Source organism: Rhinolophus sinicus, chromosome 3, assembly GCF_057876585.1.
Source record: "Rhinolophus sinicus isolate RSI-liver-muscle chromosome 3, RSI-T2T, whole genome shotgun sequence".
Classification (NCBI taxonomy): Eukaryota; Metazoa; Chordata; class Mammalia; order Chiroptera; family Rhinolophidae; genus Rhinolophus; species Rhinolophus sinicus.
Window position 1 is genome coordinate 157,054,272 of NC_142503.1, and position 19,999 is coordinate 157,074,270.

Below are 19,999 nucleotides of genomic sequence, written 5' to 3' on the forward strand. Positions count from 1 at the left end.
TCCCCTAAGGGGCTGGGGCCCGCCGGAAGTGGCGTAGCAGCAGGGAGGGGTTCTTCACCCGGTCAGGCAGCAGAAGATCCGCGCTCGGGTTACCCCTGCAGCGACGCCCCCTAGTCCCACCGATACCGCTGCTGCTCCCGCCCCTTCGCTCCTCTGCCGCGCAATGGGCACCCGCGACGACGAGTACGACTACCTCTTCAAAGGTGAGGTCATGGGCTCTGCTACTCTCCACCGAGTCCCGTTCGGGGGCCCGACACACTCCCGGGAGACCCGCGTGGGGGCTACCCCTGCGTGAAATCGGCCTTCCTTAGCCCTTCCCTCTCGGTGCAGTTCGTTCCGCGGTCTCGCGGCTCAGCCCCTTTTCCTCCCTTCAGACAGGGAGTCGTCGCCACACACCGATCTTTGAGGGACCTCCCCAAAGGCCTTCGCTGGCCTCATAGCCCCTCACCGTGTGTCCTTCTCTCGGCTGGCTCCCATCTCCCACATCGTCTTCCTTTCCCGGGTTCTAGGGCCGCTTCAAAGGGGTCACCCCTCCCACCATGTATCATTCCGATTTGGCGCCCCCTCCCCCTCGGTGTCCACCCTGCTGGACTCACTCCCCTTCCTGAACCGCTTTGACCAGCCCTTCCTTGGCTCCTCATCTTGCCCTCGGCACAGACTCCCACTACAGGTCTTCTTATCCCCCCCCCTTCCCCCCAGCCTAGCCCCCCTCCCCTCGGACCCGCGGCTCTCCTGGCCATCTTCTTCCATCCCGGGGCTAGGCCCTCGTGAAAATCTGAGCGGCCCAGGGGCCCCCACCCGTCCCACAGTTCTGCCCCGGGGATTGGCAGCTCTTCCTCTGCCTTCCCTCCCCAAATAGTTCAGAGCTCTCCCACAGCTCCCGTGCGACCCCACGGGTGGGGACTAGGGCCAGTGGGATTGTCAGTGACCCACGCACGCACTTGTCGCAGTGACCCGGCAGAGTGATGTGATTTCCTTCCTAACCTTTTTTTCTCCTACCCTCCCTACCCGGCGCCAACCGGCCCGGGGTAACTCCTGACTCTGCTCGCGGGAAGGGGTTGCGGATGGGTGGTGGCTGTTATCCTTGCCAGACCTGAAGGCCCAGTTCCTGAGCAGGAAAGGCCGTGCGCTGCACAAATACGAGCTCGTTTTATCATTCTGGACTGATTGCTTCCTGCAGCAATACTGGGAGGGTCCAGCCTTTCAGTGTTTTTTGAACCAGAAGGGAAGTGTCCTAGTTGGCTCCATACCTTTCTCAAAAGGTGTTTGGGGGCGGGGGTTGTGTGCTCTTTGGTGAAATTAAATGTTTCTCATAAGAGAGAATCGTAGTGCCCTTGAGTAAAACCTATTGGAGGGTGGGGACTGGATAGAAAGAATTGCTTATTGGGCAGTCCGGAAAGAATCCAAATAGTTTTGTGTGTGTGTGTGTGTGTGTGTGTGTGTGTGTGTGTGTGTGTGTTTTAATCAACAGATAAAGGGTACAGTTTTCCATGAAGAAAAGAGTGCACTAAAAGCTTTTTTGTTCGGTGAATGCGCTCTCACTCTGATGCTCTTTCTTTGCTACTGAATTAGGAGGGCAGCCATCAGTGGTATACTGAACAAAGATCATTACCAGGGAGGAAGAAGCCATTGCTTTAAAGCTTTACAGTGGAGGGTGGAGTTTAAAAAGAGTGTTAAGCATGGTGACAGTTCTGACTTTGCCATTGGGTGTTCAGAATGACTAAACGAAGGCGGTAACATTTCTTTGCTTTACCAATACTTCGCAAATCTTGACAATCTAGCTGATGATATATTCTTACCACCACTTACTTCTCTGGGCCAGAAAATTCTATTACATATTGTGAGTACCTTCAGTATCCTCCCCCCTTTCCCCATAGAAAGTCCTTTACAGAGAAGAGGGTACTTAATGCATTTTACAAATACAAAAAGGAAACGTGCATTAGTTTACATACTGTTTGTGAAATCATCTGAGGTCTGGTGAAGTTACTTAAGTGAGACCCTGGAGACTGGGGTTTAGCCATTAAAGGGAGAATTTTTTTTTTTTAAATGAGGTACAGTAGCAGTCGGCCGCTAGCTGCCTTTGAAGTAATTAGAACAAGAGACTATCAGTATTTCTCCTGTTTGGTTGGGAGCTTAAATATTGCTTATAGAAGCCATTTATTTTTTCACTAGTAATGAGATCCTGGATTGGCTTAAGGAATTTTAACTTAATTTTGGGATTAGACTATCTAACAATGAGAGCACAGGGCTTTGGAATCACACAGGCCTGGATTCAAATCCTGACTCAGGTCTTAAATTTGCTTGGTAACCTTGAGAAAGTTAACTTTCTTGAGCCTCAGTTCCCTCATCTATGAAAAGAAAACAATACATACCTCTCAGGACTGTTGTGAGAATGAAACGAGACTGGCAGCAAAATTTTAACTTTTGTGAATACTCTATAAATGGTAATAATGTGAAAGAAGTTACTGTGGTTCATGTCAGTTATTTTTAACTATGAACCTTTATAAGAGCATTTAAATATTAAGAAACTTAAAACTAGGAACTTCTAAAGTAGTTTATATTTCCATGGGTTATTGGTTTCATTTTGTTGTACATTTTCCTGTTTAAGGTAGGGTGTTTAAAAATTCGCCGAGAAGGATTTCTTCCACTTTTTTATAGCTCTTAACAGGATGTGTCACTTTTTTTTTTAAACTTTAGTGCTGATTATTTAGCCAATTTCTTTATGCAATTATAATTTAAAATTAAACAAAAATGAAGCAATAATAATTTTATTTTAAAATGATTTCATTCAACAGAGATTTATTTACTGAGATGAGCTGCAGCTCTACTTGGAGGAAGGCTTATCTAGCAGAGTTAATAGTTGAGGGAATTTGTAGTTCGTAACTAACCAGTTGAAAATGAAGGGATATTTTGATTCATATAAGATGGAGTGGTCCAAATGGAAATGTAATATAGGGAGAGCAGGACAGTTATTCTAAATGATGTATTTGTTCTTGAACATGAACCTTTAGTTAAGCTGAATATTGAGACTTCGGGGGGTAGGAGTTAATTGTATTTTAAAAAACTTGACTTTTTATCTTTAAGCACTTTAATTCTACAAGTATTTACCCACAGTGTGGTTAAGACCCTGTGGGACACAGACGTGAAACAAACATCAATCATAGTTCCTATTTACAAATACTGTGGTAGACACCAATCCAATCAAAGTCACATTTTCTGAAAATATCCGGATATATTGTCTATACCACTTTCTTTTTAATCTCATTGAAGGTCGGTAGTAATTAGCCATCAGCTGATTGTCAGTGGAAATGATCATAGGAACTTTGCTGTCTTGCATCTTGCTAGGTTTTCTTTCACAACTTTTGGTTGAGCAACTCAGATTCTGCTGAATCCGGAAAAACATGTCTAGACTTAAGCCTTATTGAATGCATTTTATTTTAACAATTCTTTTGGTGAAATTGGACTATGAATATAGTTGAAAGAGTAGACATATTTCTAAGTTTGTTTATTTAAAATAGTATGGAAATTATCAGTTATTCCTTCAGGTGATAACTTGTAGTAGGTCAGATGTGCTATGATTGATTTGTTGAATTAAATTTTAGTCTGGTGTATTAGCTTGGGAGAGAGTGTGTAAAAGTAATGTGGCTAAAGAGGTGGGAATTTTAATTAAATAATGGATAATTAATATGTATATTCTGTTTTTATGGCATTTAGGAGTCTAATATTTGATATATATTGAATCAAATTTCATATTAGGTATTAGAGATACTTGAAATTCAGCAGATGTTAACCAAGTGGTCATAAATATTATCAGGTTATTTTAGAAATGCTGTAGCTCTTTCATATATAGATGCTGTTGCGCATGTGTGTATGTATACACATTACATAGTTGGCTGTAGTTATAAAATGTTTAAGTACTTTTAACCTAAAATAACTAGTTATGGAAAACAGGAAAGTCACCGCAAATTCCATTCTTGAACTATAGATGTGATCATATAGTTTGGCACATTTTTAAAAAGCAATTAAATATCGTCATCTTAATGAGAGAAGTTATTTTATTAGAAACTAAGTTTGAGTCCATGAACTTTTTTTTCACCATTTTCTATTAGAATTTTTTCTCTCAAAAATTTTTTATGTAAAAACAAACAAAAAGGAAAAAAAAACAAAAATTATTGGAAACTTGATGGTTCAAGTGGGGAGAAAGGAGAAGAGGAGCATGTTGCTGAGCTCTGAGCCTCTCCAGAGAAAGTCCTCACCCTTGAAATGCCCTCTTTGGGGGGAGAGCGGTGCTGAGAACAGCGTCCCCTTGCCCAGCCTCTGCCTGAAGAAGTGGGCAGTCACAGTGGTCCTAGGGCCAGAGGAGCTGGAGGGGGGCAGGGGCCGAAGGGGTGCACAGAAAGTAGTCAGCTATGGGCTTTTTGGAGGGGATGCCCTATGTCTCTTGGGGAGCAGCCTCGAAGATGATCAAATCTTTCTGGATATGTTCGTCTCGCGCCAAGATGGCTGCCACATTCCCACAACTGGAAGTTGGAGGGTGGCAATTAAAGAGTGTGTCAGCCTTGATCCCCACCCCCATCGGGACCTTCTGGCCCAGGCAGCTCACTGGTAGCAGTAGTTGGGTGCAAACTACACAGTGAGCACAGGGTCATTGAAGTGCCACTTGTAACCTTCCATCACCAGTTGGTGGGCAGGGCACGTCATATCAGTGTCATCCGCTGCATTGAACTGGGCCACCATGTTTTGGTTTGTTTTTTTAAATTAGAGCCAGTAAATTTTCTTCTGTTACTTAGGTAATTTAATCTATTCTAGTTTATTTCTTTAGCCTAAATGTTTACTTCTTGGTTTGGTTTCTCATTTGGTAACTGAATAGAAGCAGCTTTCCTTATTGTGTCATTTCTCAGTATCTTAGTATCTTAGATATTGGTTCTTAAAGAACCGATATCTTCTGTTGCCATATAAGATATAATCCTTTAAGAAGTTGTTAGTCTTAATTCTGACAATCTTGTCCATGTCTAGTTGAGATGACATTTATACTGTATAAAGCAGGGGTGTCCAAACTGCAGCCCGCGGCCAACTGCGGCCCATGATCCATTGTTAATTAGCCCTCAGCAAATTCCAAAAATATATTTAGTTTACTTAAATAAACCAGGTGAGGCAATACGTACTTGACCTCGAGTGAGTGGCCCGGCTGTTTGTGTATTTTATCGCATATGGCTCTTGGTGAAAAACGTTGAAAAAAGTTTGGACACCCCTGGTATAAAGCATACATGAGTCTTGAATTATTTTCAGATAAAGGTGCTATTTTTTATAATGTTAAATCTAATTGGTTATGTTGAGGGGGAAAATACCCTCCCTAACTTACATTATGATGGCTTAAAGATTTGAGGATGGGGAGGCAATGAACATAATCGTTAGTTATAGTGGAGATTGAAAGGGAGGAAACCAAAAACTTGAAAGTTTGCAGAGTTTTTGTGGGAGGGTGTTCTTTGAGTTTATTTTCCAAAGTTGTCATCATTCTAGATGTCTTATTTTCTGGCTTTAACCAAAGTGACTGGTTCCTGAATCAGTAGATTGATATCTGAGTGCCTATAAGTAGAAACGTTCAACATTTTGTTTTTTTCCTTTCCTATTCCCTCTTAAAGTGAGGCTTTTATATCTCAGTGCTAGTGTGGGGCCAGAAATGATTCCAGGGAGGTTTCCTCTACAGAACATCCAGCCTCTTGCACTAAGAAACAATAGTGAGTATCCTATTAATAGGGTAGACTATTGCTGAAACTGAGATTTAACCTCACGTCCAGAATGGTGGACTTTGGAAATGAACATATCCACCAACCTTCCTGTAAAATTGGAAGTGCATTGTTTTTGTACGTTACTTTTATAACCATAACGTCTTCTTCCCTGGTATCCAAATTAAAGTATTCATTATAATATCTGTGTTTGCCGCAATACCACTGACACCTCTGACTATATAGCTAGAAATGACTCCTTGTGCTACATGGAATCACTACCGCCTGGATGATTTCTTGCTGAATCAGCTGATAGAGGAAGCCAAAAAGATATGCATTTGATAATACACTCCCTCCAAGACTGTCCAGAGGCCAGCTTATATTGCTCTTGTGGCAAGGAAGGAATACGTAATGGATTCTCTTTGCCCTCTGACCAGAATGCAGTGAGCTCTCACAGTTTTTACCCCCCTCTCCACCTCCACCAAATCCCAATCTGTTTAGTAGGGTTTGGTTTTAATTCCTTGGTGTCATTTTTGGATGTTTGATTTTCTAGTCCTGGTGTCTAAATCGATTAGCTAATGAGAAGAAAAAGCATTAGTAGTCAACAGTAGGAATGAGTATAATATTTTTTATTAATGTTTATAAAATTTTCTACAAAGGAAAAAAGTGTTGTTGAGCTCTCAGCTTCTGTAAATCTGTGAATTCATTTTGTTCTTTAAATGTAGATAGAAACGCTTTAATATAACTGCCTATTTCCCTATTGTTTTTGAAACTCTTAAGTATAGTATTGCCTTCGATGTAAAAGATCTCCATATATTTACTTAGTAAATAAACTGCCTCCTATAGTAATAGTAAGAAATAAATTCATCTAATCAGAACCTGTTTAAAAAAAAATTTCATGAAGTCATAAGTGAAAGTGTATGCCCACCTTGCTTTGGTCTTGACTCAGAGTAAGTCAGATTTACTAGTCAGCTTCCTATGGCCCTTATTAAATTTAATCGGGTGTTTGTTTTTGGAGGGGTCTCTGGTTTCTTGCCAGTCTGATAAATGTGTCTATTAAAGGGTCATTGTAGTTTCTGTGATCTGGGTGGCAAAGTTTATAAACCTGATGTCTTGTGTTAAATGTGTTTCATTTTTGGCTAGGTGTAAGTCCTGAGGTTACACCCAGTATTTGGTCACACCAAAGTGTGAGGTGTTGTACACTCTGGTGAAACTAAGTAGAACATAGTATTCTTTCTCTCCTCACCACCCACTACCATCCTTTGTTGCTTTCATGTGACTCTGATACATTTTAATATCACAAATTGTTCATTTAGTTTAGGATTTATCTTTCAAGTTATTACCTTCTGAGGTAATAAGATTGGTATAGTGTTGATGGTTAGTTAATGCATTAGCGTGTCATCAGGCCTACCGTGTTTTCCTGAAAATAAGACCGGGTCTTATATTAAGTTTTGCTCCAAAAGACGCATTAGGGCTTATGTTCAGGGGATGTCATCCTGAAAAATCATGCTAGGGCTTATTTTCCGGTTAGGTTTTGTTTTCGGGGAAACACGGTAGTAGACTTTGGCATGTGTAAGATGGGATACTGTATCTGTGCTAAACAGATGATGTGTGGAAGTCATTATGCGGGTAGAAAAAGATTAACAGAATAAATTGGTTTTATCTGTTGCTAGCAGGTGGAGAACCTGGGCTATTCAATTCATCCCTACCCCATTCCTTTTAAAAAATCAGATGCCCTATCATTTTTTTGTTTGTTTGTTTGTTTGTTTGTTTGTTTTTTGCTTTAACGCATGCTGATATTCTAAATGTGTTTGCCTCATTCATCTGACATAAAGTTCTTTGTCTTTTCAGTTGTCCTTATCGGGGATTCTGGTGTTGGAAAGAGTAATCTCCTGTCTCGATTTACTCGAAATGAGTTTAATCTCGAAAGCAAGAGCACCATTGGAGTAGAGTTTGCAACAAGAAGCATCCAGGTTGATGGGAAAACAATAAAGGCACAGATATGGGACACAGCGGGGCAAGAACGATACCGAGCTATAACATCAGCGTAAGTCTTACAGTTCTTAAGTTCTGTGGAATAGGCCGCCATCAAGTGACTTGGCTGCCATTGAGTGAATTAGCTGAGTTTTGGTAATGGAAAAGGTACTTTTTTTTCCTTTTAAGAATTCCAATATTAGGATTTTGAAATTTATAAGTGTGTTTTAAAATATATATAACCCATATATTTCGTTCTTCCTGGTGTTCCCTTCCATTTTGTGGTTGTTTTCTGATAGTTAAGTACATGTTTCTGTTTTCAGATACTATCGTGGAGCTGTAGGTGCCTTACTGGTTTATGACATTGCTAAACATCTCACATATGAAAATGTAGAGCGATGGCTGAAAGAACTGAGAGATCATGCTGATAGTAACATTGTTATAATGCTTGTGGGCAATAAGAGTGATTTGCGTCATCTCAGGGCAGTTCCTACAGATGAAGCAAGAGCTTTTGCAGGTTAGTGATATGAATTCCATGATGTTACAGTGACTCTGTATTTCTTGCTGGTGTATCTTGCAGTTTTGATAATCCTTCCAGTGAGGTAATCAGTTACAGTAATTTTGAAAAGGTAAACCTGAATGAATGCTCTGGAAGCCTTGTTGTTTTGAAAGTGTGTGATGACTGTATGGCTCTTTTGCTTAACTTTGGGTCATTAAAACACTACAGTATTTTGAGTTTTTGCTGCCAAAAATTGAATGTAAAGACCGTCATCTTTTCTCTCCCTGGAAAGGTTAGATGAAATCTATTTATTCTGTGTTCCCCATGTCTTTATCCATTATGTCTCTGTGTTTTGCCAAGGTTGCTCTATGTGGGTCTGAAAAGTGGTGGCCAGGGAGCGTCAAGGACAAACAGGCATGTAGCTGCTTAGGAGTTAAAACTTCTTTAGCTTTACAGAGAGTCTGCCTGTCTCTTGCCCCTGTTTTGTTAGAGGCAGCCTACCCGAAGGCAATATTGTGCATTCTTGGCTAGTGAAGGTGGTGTGTGACCTTCCACTAGTATTGTACCATTTTCTATAACAGTTTTTTAAGTTTTCCAGTCAAGAACCATGTTTCAAACAATATAGCTACAGAATTCTAAGTGAATCATATACCCATCCGCATTCATACCGTAGCTATGTGGTTGATGGGGAGAAAAGGACAGTAAGGGATGCAAATAACTGGGTATTCGATAAATTCACTATATTTTGAGTAGTGTCATTCATTCTGGTGATAGTATTTAGTTGTAACAAATATTTATTTTAATGAAGAAGCCAATAAAAATTTTTCATGGTTATTTTTAATCTACTAAAGTGTAAATAGAATGGTACTCTTATCAGTCAAGAAGTTGGGGAGGTCTTAGGTCTTAGCAGTGTTTTATTTTCCTTTCCAAAGGCTTGAGTGTATCATATCCCTTGTATTAAAATTGGACAAGACTGAAGTTTTTGTGTCTCCCCACAGAAAAGAATGGTTTGTCATTCATTGAGACATCTGCTTTAGATTCTACAAATGTAGAAGCTGCTTTTCAGACAATTCTGACAGGTAAGACTTGCATTTTCAGATTATACCAGTGGGAATTGGAAGTTTTAGGAAGGTAATTTAAACAAATTTTTTGGGAAACCAAATCTTATATCTGAGAATGACTATCATTTGAGAGCTACTATAGCAAGAGTTGTTTAGAGTGCAAAATCAGTTACAACCCTTGCTTGCTGAGCTTTAATCATCTAATTCATCTGGTTTATAGTGTGAAAAATACTTTGAAATTTGTGCACTCACTTCTGATATTTCAGGCCATGTATTCCATAATTCATGGTCACAAATACAAAGTAATGCTTAAATATAGTTTCTTAGATAAAGATTGAAATCCTGGCTATGGAAAGATAAAAGTGCCCTATTGAAATTCAGTAAAGAAAAGGTGTTCTTCATTCTGATTGGTTAGAGAATCAGCTAGGGAAAAAATATATTCTTAAAAATTTAAATGAAAAAACAAAAAGTAAAATTCTCCCATGATACACTGTAGAAGCAAGGTGTCACCTGTGGAGAAAATCAGCCAGTGATTGCATATAGAAAAGTTTTAACTAAATAGTGGGAAAGGAACAAAGTTCATGCTGTTTTGGAATGTGGCTGTACGGACCAGGTCAACCTCAGGGATAAGAAAGCGTTTTATTTGTGTTAACTCATAGTTACCTTGACTTTATTAGAATAACAAGTTTATCAGTAAATTTCATCTTAATTCTCTACTAAGTACTTTGATAGATTGTTTTAAGTACTTTAAAATTGTGTATTACTTTTAAGAACTCACCAGTTTTAATACATAGTACAGTCTTATGTGGTGTTCTAAAAAGTCTATATGGAGAAATGGTTAAATAAGTGAGTTTCCAATTATAACAAGATTCTGATTTTTTCTTTGTATGCAGCACTTGTAGTAAAGGTGAACAGATTTTAACCTTTAAATGTCTTATTCTACTATAAAAATGTAGGGAATAAACGTAGGATTTAAGAACATGAACTTAGAAGCCTGACTTGGTTTCTTTCCTGGCACTTCTACTTATTGGCTCTATAATCTTAGTTGTTACTTAACCTTTTTAAGCCTTAATTTCTTTGTAAAATTTAAATATGTTTTAGGGAGTCCTGTTATGTTCTTTTTGGAGAGGGTCTGTATTTATAAATACCTTGTCATATGATTTGACTTGACTGTTACGTTGTTACTTCAAGTTTTTTGTCTGTGTAACTCATAGGAAAGAATTGTCTGTCACTGAGACATCTACTTTAGGCTCCAAAAATAAGTGTATGAGTTCATACATGTAAAATACTTAGCTATCGCTGGTACATAGTGAACAGTTGATAAATTAGTAGTTAAGTAGCAGTTAAGGCATGAGCAAAAATAACTGATTAAAACTAAACTAGATATTGGTGATTTGCATGCCTGTTTTATTAGAATTCTTTTCTGTTAACCAGAATAGTAACTAAAAGAACTGGTGCTGGGGTTGGATAAATAGTCTGGAACACAGTAGCTTTTCTTTAGAATCTTCTCTATGTCAAGTTTCATTGCAGATTGTTTCAAGGAAGCAAGATTTGATTAAATATGTAGTATGTCTTCAAATCTGGTATTTTTAAGTTCTTTGTAAACACTTAGTGTGGATTCTTTAGTCAATATGTAGAGTATAAATTTAGAACCAGGAGTGCTGGTATGCTTTCACTTTTTAATCACTTTGCTGCCACTTTCTGTGTATCTAAGGTCACTGATCCTCAGATTCATAGTATCTTAAAATGAGTGCGTAATCTTGAAGGTCTGAGTCTCTTAAGGCTTCTGAAAACCTCACTTGAAAAACTTTAGTCGGTCCTTGTTGGGATGTTTTTTGTGTCCCATTAAATATCCTCTGCTGTAATTTCTAGTTCATCTGTTCTGATCTCCATTTCTAGCCCATTTATTCTAATACTAAGTGAACTAATGAACTAATCAATAAGCAGTGATATATATATACTTAAAATTGAACTGTTTTGTCCTTAAAGAACATCTGGCTATTTTTCTTATAATTCTCTGTAGATTAAACTTTTTTTATTGCTTGACTAATGTTGCTTGAAAACAAACGACTTGATCTTTACTTATTACACTTCATGTCTCTCTATTCACTGTTTCCTCAGCTTCCCGCATAAATCTCAGTGTTGATCTGTACAGAGATCACTGCGTATGGCAGCAGACATCTGTGCTGTTTTGCAAGTGTTAGGATGTTTGTTCTAAACCTCTTTATACCAGTGGGAGTATTAATGCATAGACAAAACAGAAAAGAGAACAATAATCTCATGCTTAATTGTACCTCAAATGTTAATAGTATTAAGGGAGCATTTACATTGTATTTTGATGTTGCTATAAGAAAAAATAGCTTTTTAATTTTTAAGATGCAAAGTTATGTATTGGAAAATTTATGTACATTATTACTCCAAAGTTAATGTGTTGCTTGTTTTAGAATAAACCCATGGCATATTTGATATCCATGAATTTGACAGTAACTCCATGACGTTATTTTGCTGATGGTATTTTTTCGAGGTGATTACGTGGAGCTAGTACATTAGCCTGACTGATCGTGCAGCCTCTGCATTTCAGTGCAGTTAATTTTCTTTCATCCTCAAGTTCATTAAAGAATGTTTTCAATCCATGCTTCCCATAATCTATTACTTTTTCTTTTAACTTTGAATTTTGACAATGTCTGCTTTAAATAAATTACAGTAATAGTGCAAAGAATTTTCAAATGCCCTTCACCCATATTTCCCAAATGTTGACATTTTACCGTATCTGATTTCTTCTTTTCTCTTCCTCTCTTAATATATATATGTTTTTTCTGTGTTATTTCAAAGGATGTGCCACCCCTTATACCTAAGTACTTTTTATTGTGTATTTTCTAAAAATAAGGACATGCTCTTTCATAACCATAGTATAATTATCAAAATCAGAGAGTTAGATAATAACTCTAAACATCTTTGTTTACAGCTATAGACCTTATTCAGATTTTGCCATTTGTTCCAATTATGTCTTTATTTAGCAAAAGAAAGTCTGGAATCAGATCATGCATCGCGTTTCCGTAGCTGTTGTATCTTAGTTTCCTCTAATCTGGAGCGGTTTGCTAGTCTTTTGTTTCTTTTGTTTATTGACATTTGTGAAAGATACCGTCAGTTATTTTGTGGTGTCCCTCAGTTTGGGTTTGTCTGATGTTTCCTCATGATGAAATTCAGGTTATTTCAGCAGGAACACCACAAATGTGTTCTCAGTGCATCAGACAGGGAGGCTCATGATATTGGTTTGTTTTATTCATTACTGGTAATGTTAACTCTGATCACTTGGCTAAGGTGATATGTGACAAGTTTCTCAGTGTAATTAATACGTCCAAGCCATCTTATTAGTATAAAGACAAAATTCTTTTGTGGTTGAAAGAATTGTAATTCACTTAGCATATTGACTCTTAAAAGTGGGTGAGAGTTTCCGGGCATTATAGTAGTAGTCTCACCCCTTATGTGAGGTTTCACTTTCTGTGGTTTTAATTACCTGCAGTCAACTGTCGTCTGAAAATATTAAATTTCAGAAATAAACAACTCATAAGTTTTAAATTGCGCGCCATTCTGAGCAGTGGGATGAAATCTCGCACTGCCCAGCTCCATCCTTTCCAGGACCTGACTCATCCCTTTGTCCTGCGTTTCCTGCAGTATGTGCTGGCCTATCCGTTAGTCACTTTGTAGTCCTCTTGGTTTTCAGATCAACTATATAGCAGTGCTTGTTTAAGTAACCCTTCTTTTACTTAATAATGGCCCCAAAGCGCAAGAGTAGTTGTGCTGGCAATTCAGATATGCCAAAGAGAGGCCATAAAGTACTTCCTCCGTTTAGTGAAAAGGTTTGTATGTATAGGAAAAAATATACAGGATTCAGTACTCTCTGAGGTTTCAGGCATTCACTGGGGTTTTTAGAACGTTTGCCCTGAAGATAAGGGGGTGGGACTACTGTAATTTTGCTAGAGTAGTGAGAATCTCAGTTAGGTGTAGTTGCTTTGCTCTTGACATATGGCAACCTTTTAGATACTTGTCAGTGTATCAAATCAGCATTTTTTTTTATCTTTTAGAAACTTATATGGAGATCAGTGGGTTTGAAGAAGACTTAAAAAATTCTGACCTAGGCTATAGTAGAATAACTCAGGCCACTGCTATTTTCGAATTTTTGGAGGCACTGAACAATTTTATCTGTCTTTGTTCTCCAATTTGGAACAGTTGCATTTAACTTCCTTAGAATTTTTTTGTTTTGGCAGCTTGATCCATACTTCCATTAGAGTAGAAATAGGCATATATGTCTTTTTTATTTAACTTTACCTGGTTGTATTTAAAGCTATCGTATATTAACGTTTTACTTTATATTTAGATCTATAAGAGATCCTGATTATAAGAACAATAAAACAATTCCTTTGCTTTCTAACCTTACCTGTTGTTTGGACAGCTTGTAAAGGGACTGCACAGGAATTGGCCTATCGTATATATTTGGTTCTGAAGGAGAACATGCCCTTGAAAGAGGAAAATATTTGCATCTGGTTTAGCAAGTTACTTTTCCTGTTCCCTTCCCCCCACTTAAATAACCTTCTTTAAATTAGATACCAGCTAGAAAGGTACCTGCTTCCTATTTTCTTATCAAAGTGTGGTTTTTAAGTGACACATCTGACCACAGAGACATTAAGTAAATTAGTTGTGTAGACTCTTAGTGCCCATTCTACCCGAAAGAAAAATTTTCTCTTAATTTCCTCACCAACAGTTTCCTTTTTTGTTTATTGCTTGGTTATCATTTTTATTAGCAGACATCTTTTTTGGTGACTGGAGCAAATATAGCAGTTATCCATTTCTACAAAACAGTACGTTGTACTTTTAGACAGTTACACAACACTGCTCAAATTTCTTGCTTAGGAATGAGATCTCTTTAATTATTTAACTTTCTATGTTCTCCAAGAACTCTGCCTTTTCCTCTCTTCCATTATTTGCTTTTCATGTAAGAAGCTGCAAAATATTTTCTGCTTTCGTTCCCCTTAACCTAGTGTTCAAAACAACTTGTAGAGAAGTTAAAATTTATAGAGGGTCACATTTAGTCACTTGCACTTGAAAAAGAAGAGCCATTCAGTTTGGGATTAGAGAGAAAACATGAAGAATAAAGGATGAATGGTATAGTTTTACAGTAATTTGATGGTTATCTTCATTCCTTAGCCACCAGCCTGATTGAATGACTGTCTTTCTCTTTACCCTCCACACATTCTCCAGTCTCATCCCTTTTCAATGAAAATAATCTAAATGAAGACTGCATATCCTTTGTTGTTCTTGTTTTTTTTTTAAATTCTAGTTAATAGCCTTTATTGTAATATTTTTTTCCCTCTTGATAGTTCTTCAGCTTTGAACCACCGTCAACCTTCTTAAACATAAATTTTAGCACCCCTTTCCTCCCCCCCAAAAAAAAACATAAGAAAAGGTATACTAGCTGTCCCTATTTTTGTTAGTTTACATATTCAGTGGACTAGTACAGTTTGTTATTCAACTTCAGGGAAATTAGTTTTTTTAATTTGGAGAAAATGTATTAATTCAGTTAGTGCATTTCTTTTTCTTTAACTTTTTGTTGGAAAGTTTCCAACATAATAAAGTAGAATAGTATGAACTCCCGTGTAGTTATCATCTATCAGTTCATGGCCAGTTTTTCCTCCACCTAGTCCCTCCCCCAGTATTTTGAAACAAATCCCAGATATTACAGCATTTCATTTGTAAACACTTCATGATGTATATCTAGAAGATTAAGACTTAAACCAATAACAACAAAACCACTTAAAAATTGGCAGTAATTTCTTATCTATTAGTCAAACAATGTTAAAATATCCTGTTTCAACATTTTTTTTTTTTTTTTACAGTTCAGATTAGAATCCAAATAATGGTCGTATTGCACTTGGGTAATGTGTTCTTGGAGCATTTTGTAAAAAAAGAGTCCACTTTTTCTTTTTTTACCCCATGACTTTATATTTTCAAAATTTTGAAGTTTACAGAAATAATACAATAATATATATTATTTCTATACCCTTTATTTAGAATCATCAACTTGCCACATCTGGTTTATTTCCACATGTGTATATATACTTTTTTCCCCTCTGCTCAATCCTTGGAAATAAGTTATAGACATTGTGGCACTTTACTGTTAAATACTTGAGCATTTTCTCTCCTAAGAACAAGGCATCCTCCTGCATAATTACAATACCATATATCATCCAGGAAATTTGTGTTTATACTCTATTATATAACGTGCAGTTCGTATTAGGTTTCTCCATGTGTACTACTTTATAGATTTGGTTTTTACATTTTAAGTCTAGGATCTGGTCAGAGATCACACATTGTATTGATGGAATTGTCTTATATGTGAGGTATCAAATAGAGTAGCCACTGGCCACAGGTTGTTATTGAGTACTTGAAATATGGCTAATGGACTAAGGAACTGACTTTTAAGTTTTATTTAGTTAATTTAAATAGGTGGCTACTGTATTGGACAGCACAGATCTAGAACACTTATCCTCATCTTTTCAATGTATTTTATGAAATAACTTCTTTGAAGCATCTTGGCCTGTTGTCTGATAGAGTGTCCTTTAAATTTATTTAGTTGTTTCTTCATGATAAATTCATTTTAAACATCTTTGGCAGGGCTATATAGATGTCTTTCATAGGAATACATGTATCCTTCATAGTATATCATAATAGGTATATCAGGTCAATTTGCCCCATTTTTAGAATTCCTTTACCTTTTGAGGGTATTTTTTAAAATATATTTTTTAATATATTTTTTTTTTATTGGGAGAACAAAGATTAGTAAGATACAATTTCTTGGCCATAAAAAAGGAAATCTTACCCTTTGCGAAAACATGGATGGACCTAGAGGGCATTATGTATGCTAAGTGAAATAAATCAGACTGAGAAAGACAAATACCATATGATCTCACTTATATGTGGAATCTAAAGAACAAAATAAATGAACAACGACAACAACAACAAAAAAAACCAGAAACAAACTCATAGATACAGAGAACAAACTAATGGTTGCCAGAGGGGTGGGGGTTGGGGAGTTGGGTGAAAAAGGTGAAGGGATTAGAAAGTACAAATTGGTAGTTACAAAATAGTCACTGAGATGTAAAGTACAACATAGAGACATAGTCAGTAGTGTTGCAATAACCACGTATAGTGCCAGGTGGGCACTACAGACTGATCTGGGGGGATCACTGCATAAACTATATAAATGTCTGGTTACTATGCTGTACACCTAAAACTAATATATTAATAATATTGAATGTCAACTGTAACTGAAAAAAAAATATTTAAAAAAATAATATGTTTCAGATTTGCAGTTTTATGATTAGTCTGGTATAAGATTTTCCAAATGAGCAAAAATATTCTTTCAAAATTAGAAATAAAAGTATTTTATCACAAAAAAAAGATATAATCTTTGTTCACAAGGAGTTTGTAATCTAGTCAGAGGAAACTACTTTTAGGCAGTGCAGTGTGAGACCAAATAAAATGTGTTATAGATACTTGCTGTAGAGGAATTAACATTATTCATGCAGTTAGTTGTCAAACCCCTCCTATATGCTGTGTGCTGGAGATACAGCAATAAATAAGGTAGACACAGTTTTGGTCCTTATAGAGTTTAACATTTAGTGGAAGAGATAGATACTAAACTCTTAGTTGTGATAAGTGTCATATAAAATCTTAAGTTGCCTGTTTTGAATAATTATTTAATTATAATTTAATTATAATTTAGCTTTAATTCAGGAGGCACTGATAAACATTATCTTTCCCTCCTTTTCCAAGAGTCCTTTGGGATTTTGGCATGTTTATGAAGTTGTGCTTTTCCCTACACAGCCAAGAAAAATACCTAATGAGCCTGATAGTGCAAATTTAGTTTTATTTTTCTGTGGTACAGTGTCATTGTATGTAGATTTTTTAGTGCAAATTTATTTTTCTGTGGTACAATATCCCTGTATGTAGATTTTTTTGGTAAGGATAGAATGAAAATACTCTCATGGTTTAATTTAGATCTAAGCCTATAAACTATGTAATCTCTTTAATCCATGATTTATTTAATTGGTGAATCTTTCCCTCTGAAGTTGAAAACATTTGTTTCTTCTCTTACCCTAAGAGAAATTAAATACAATGGGCTGACTCTAATCAGTGGCTGTTTGAAAATAAAACTTTAAATTTATGCATTCTCTGTTCAGTTTATTTACAGTTTTTCCTGCAAATATATCTTCTCCCTCTAAGTGTATTTTATGTCAACTATTGATGGGTCTATTCACCCTGAGTATTGCTGTTTCTTTTTTCTTTTCGCTCAGAGATATACCGCATTGTTTCCCAGAAGCAAATGTCAGACAGACGTGAAAATGACATGTCTCCAAGCAACAATGTGGTTCCTATTCATGTTCCACCAACCACTGAAAACAAGCCAAAGGTGCAGTGCTGTCAGAACATATAAGGCATTTCTCTTCTCCCCTAGAAGGCTGTGTATAGTCCATTTCCCAGGTCTGAGATTTAAATATATTTGTAATTCTTGTGGTCACTTTTGTGTTTTATTACTTCCTCATACTTACAAATTTTCCATGTCTTAAGTCTTTTGATTTTAGCTTTATAAAATTATCCACTTGTCCCGAATGACTGCAGCTTTTTTTCATGCTATGGCTTCACTAGCCTTAGTTTAATAAACTGAATGTTTGGATTCCTCATTTACTGTTTACTTTTCATGATGGAAGCCTGTCACTGTAGGACATAATAGAACTTGATCACTTGAAACTCAGACCTGTTGGTCTTGATCAAATCAAACTAAGAAGACTTTAGAAATAAGCTATCATTTTGCCACAGAGCAGCTTATAACAAGCAGCTTGTAATTCATACACTCTTCTCTCAGTGCAGTATATCCGCAAATCTAAGAATTGCCCTATAAACCTAGTAGGATTTTGAGAGCTTGAAAATTTTTCATTATTCTGGAAGTCAATTTCTAAAATGCCTTAATAGGATTATGTAGTTTAGTAAATTTTGTTTTTTAATTTTTGTAAGCATCAAAGTTGATTCGAGAGGCACTTTTTTTCTGGACAAGAATTATCTTAATAAACACAGAAGACCTATATTTTCGTTTGTGGGTAGTATGATTATGGGGCCATATGTTAGCCATTGCTGCCCGGCAGGCTGGGAACTGGATGCACTGGTGGAATTCCATCCGAGGTGCCTCTTGGAATGATCAGGAAACCCCAGTTAATGATAAGTCATTTAAGTTTTCTAATTTCCCAGCAGTAGTTTATGTGGCATTTTATTGCTTAGGCAATAACTGGTTTAATGCTCTTAGTATCAAATTGTGAAGTGTTAATTTTGTCTTAAAACCTCCCAGTAAATGAAATGCAACCTAGTTTTATCACCATATCCACCAGCAGACATGGGTAGTTATTTTAATGATGCTGATTTTTGAGTTTTGCAGTATATTATGGAATATAGTCCAGTTAAATATCAGGTTTCAGTATGTCAAAAGAATACAGTGAGAGGTTAATTTCTCCTCAAGTGGTACCACTTAAAGGCATGTATTCTTTAAGTACTTAAGATGAACTACGACCTTGAGTTTAAATAGAATGCATTTAGGCCGTTATACAGACCTGAAATAGTTTTCTTCCACTACATTATTGAAATCAATAGAGCAACTAGTTTCTCATTCAGAAGTGTGCACACTAATATTTAGTTTTACTTTCTTGTGGATAATATTAAGCACTTACTCTGCAGTGTTCTGAAAGTTGTGTCAACTGAAGTGATACTATTCAGGATGGTGGAATGTCCCCAAAATGTGTATGTGTGGGCTTGCATAGATTACTATGTTTCATAGTTAATCTTCTGTCTTTCGCGATGCTCATGACGTGTGGGGCGCACTGAAGGCATTGCTGTGGTCGGTCTTTCGGTTTGCTTCTGTAGCCACTTTATTTTAGTGTATTGGTATGAAGATACTATTATCTATTTGTAAATCGCTACTTTGTATTTTATGCATGCTCTGTAACGACTTTTTTTTAGTTATTGATTTGGAATATATTTGCATTCTAATAAACAGTTATAGGGGGCCGATTCTTTGTCAGATTACATTTTCCCTTTGAGTGGTTTGGATGCAGCCATGGAATATTTGATTCTAACGAATGAGAGTGTATAGGCCCTTGCATTACAAAGTAAACATTGAATTGGAGGCACCATTGTGTGAATTCAGCTTTGATTTTAGGCAGGTATTTCAATTATGCTTTTCTTAGAAGAAGTATTACCAAAACTATAAGGGTAGTAATTAATCTCAGTACTTTCATAATAACAGTGTCACCAGACCCAGGAAGAGGCTCCATCACTACTTATTTTAGTGAAAATTGGTATCTTTTTACAAAATTTAATTTAAGAGAAGGAGAAACTTAAGTATTGAATTGAAAATGAATAAAGTAACTGAATTTTTACCAAGTATAGACTTAAGTTGCCTTGGGCATGGTTGGATTTTGGGAGCATTCCAAGAAACCGGAAGTAGTAGAAAAATAGCTTTGATTGCATTTCAACAAATGGCTTAATTCTGAATAGTATGAGGAGACAAAACTGTCTCAAGTAAAAAACATTAAGTTTTAAAATAATATGATAGTTTAGGGCTCAACGCAGTTTATTAGAAGTGTTTTGCCGCATGACCTTGCTTTTCAGTTATTTTAACTTTGAATATATAT

At 36.7% G+C, this 19,999-nt stretch overlaps 1 protein-coding gene across 1 annotated transcript; it reads left to right on the top strand.

Annotated features, from left to right (window-relative positions):
* Positions 1-21: 21 nt before the first annotated feature.
* Positions 22-19,374, top strand: RAB11A (RAB11A, member RAS oncogene family). Its single transcript, XM_019725596.3, has 5 exons — positions 22-203; positions 7,578-7,773; positions 8,024-8,217; positions 9,198-9,278; positions 17,615-19,374. Exons 1-5 carry the CDS (start codon positions 164-166, stop codon positions 17,752-17,754), a joined length of 651 nt encoding a protein of 216 aa, XP_019581155.1. The 5' UTR covers positions 22-163; the 3' UTR covers positions 17,755-19,374.
* The last annotated feature ends 625 nt before the right edge of the window (positions 19,375-19,999 follow it).

What these genes read in the sequence shown, in the direction of transcription:
- RAB11A (XM_019725596.3), top strand. Translation starts at nt 164, where the DNA reads ATGGGCACCCGCGACGACGAGTACGACTACCTCTTCAAAG. An exon ending in TACCGAGCTATAACATCAGC is followed by an intron (nt 7,774 to 8,023) that starts GTAAGTCTTACA and finishes TTCTGTTTTCAG; the next exon opens with ATACTATCGTGGAGCTGTAG. An exon ending in TTTTCAGACAATTCTGACAG is followed by an intron (nt 9,279 to 17,614) that starts GTAAGACTTGCA and finishes CTTTTCGCTCAG; the next exon opens with AGATATACCGCATTGTTTCC.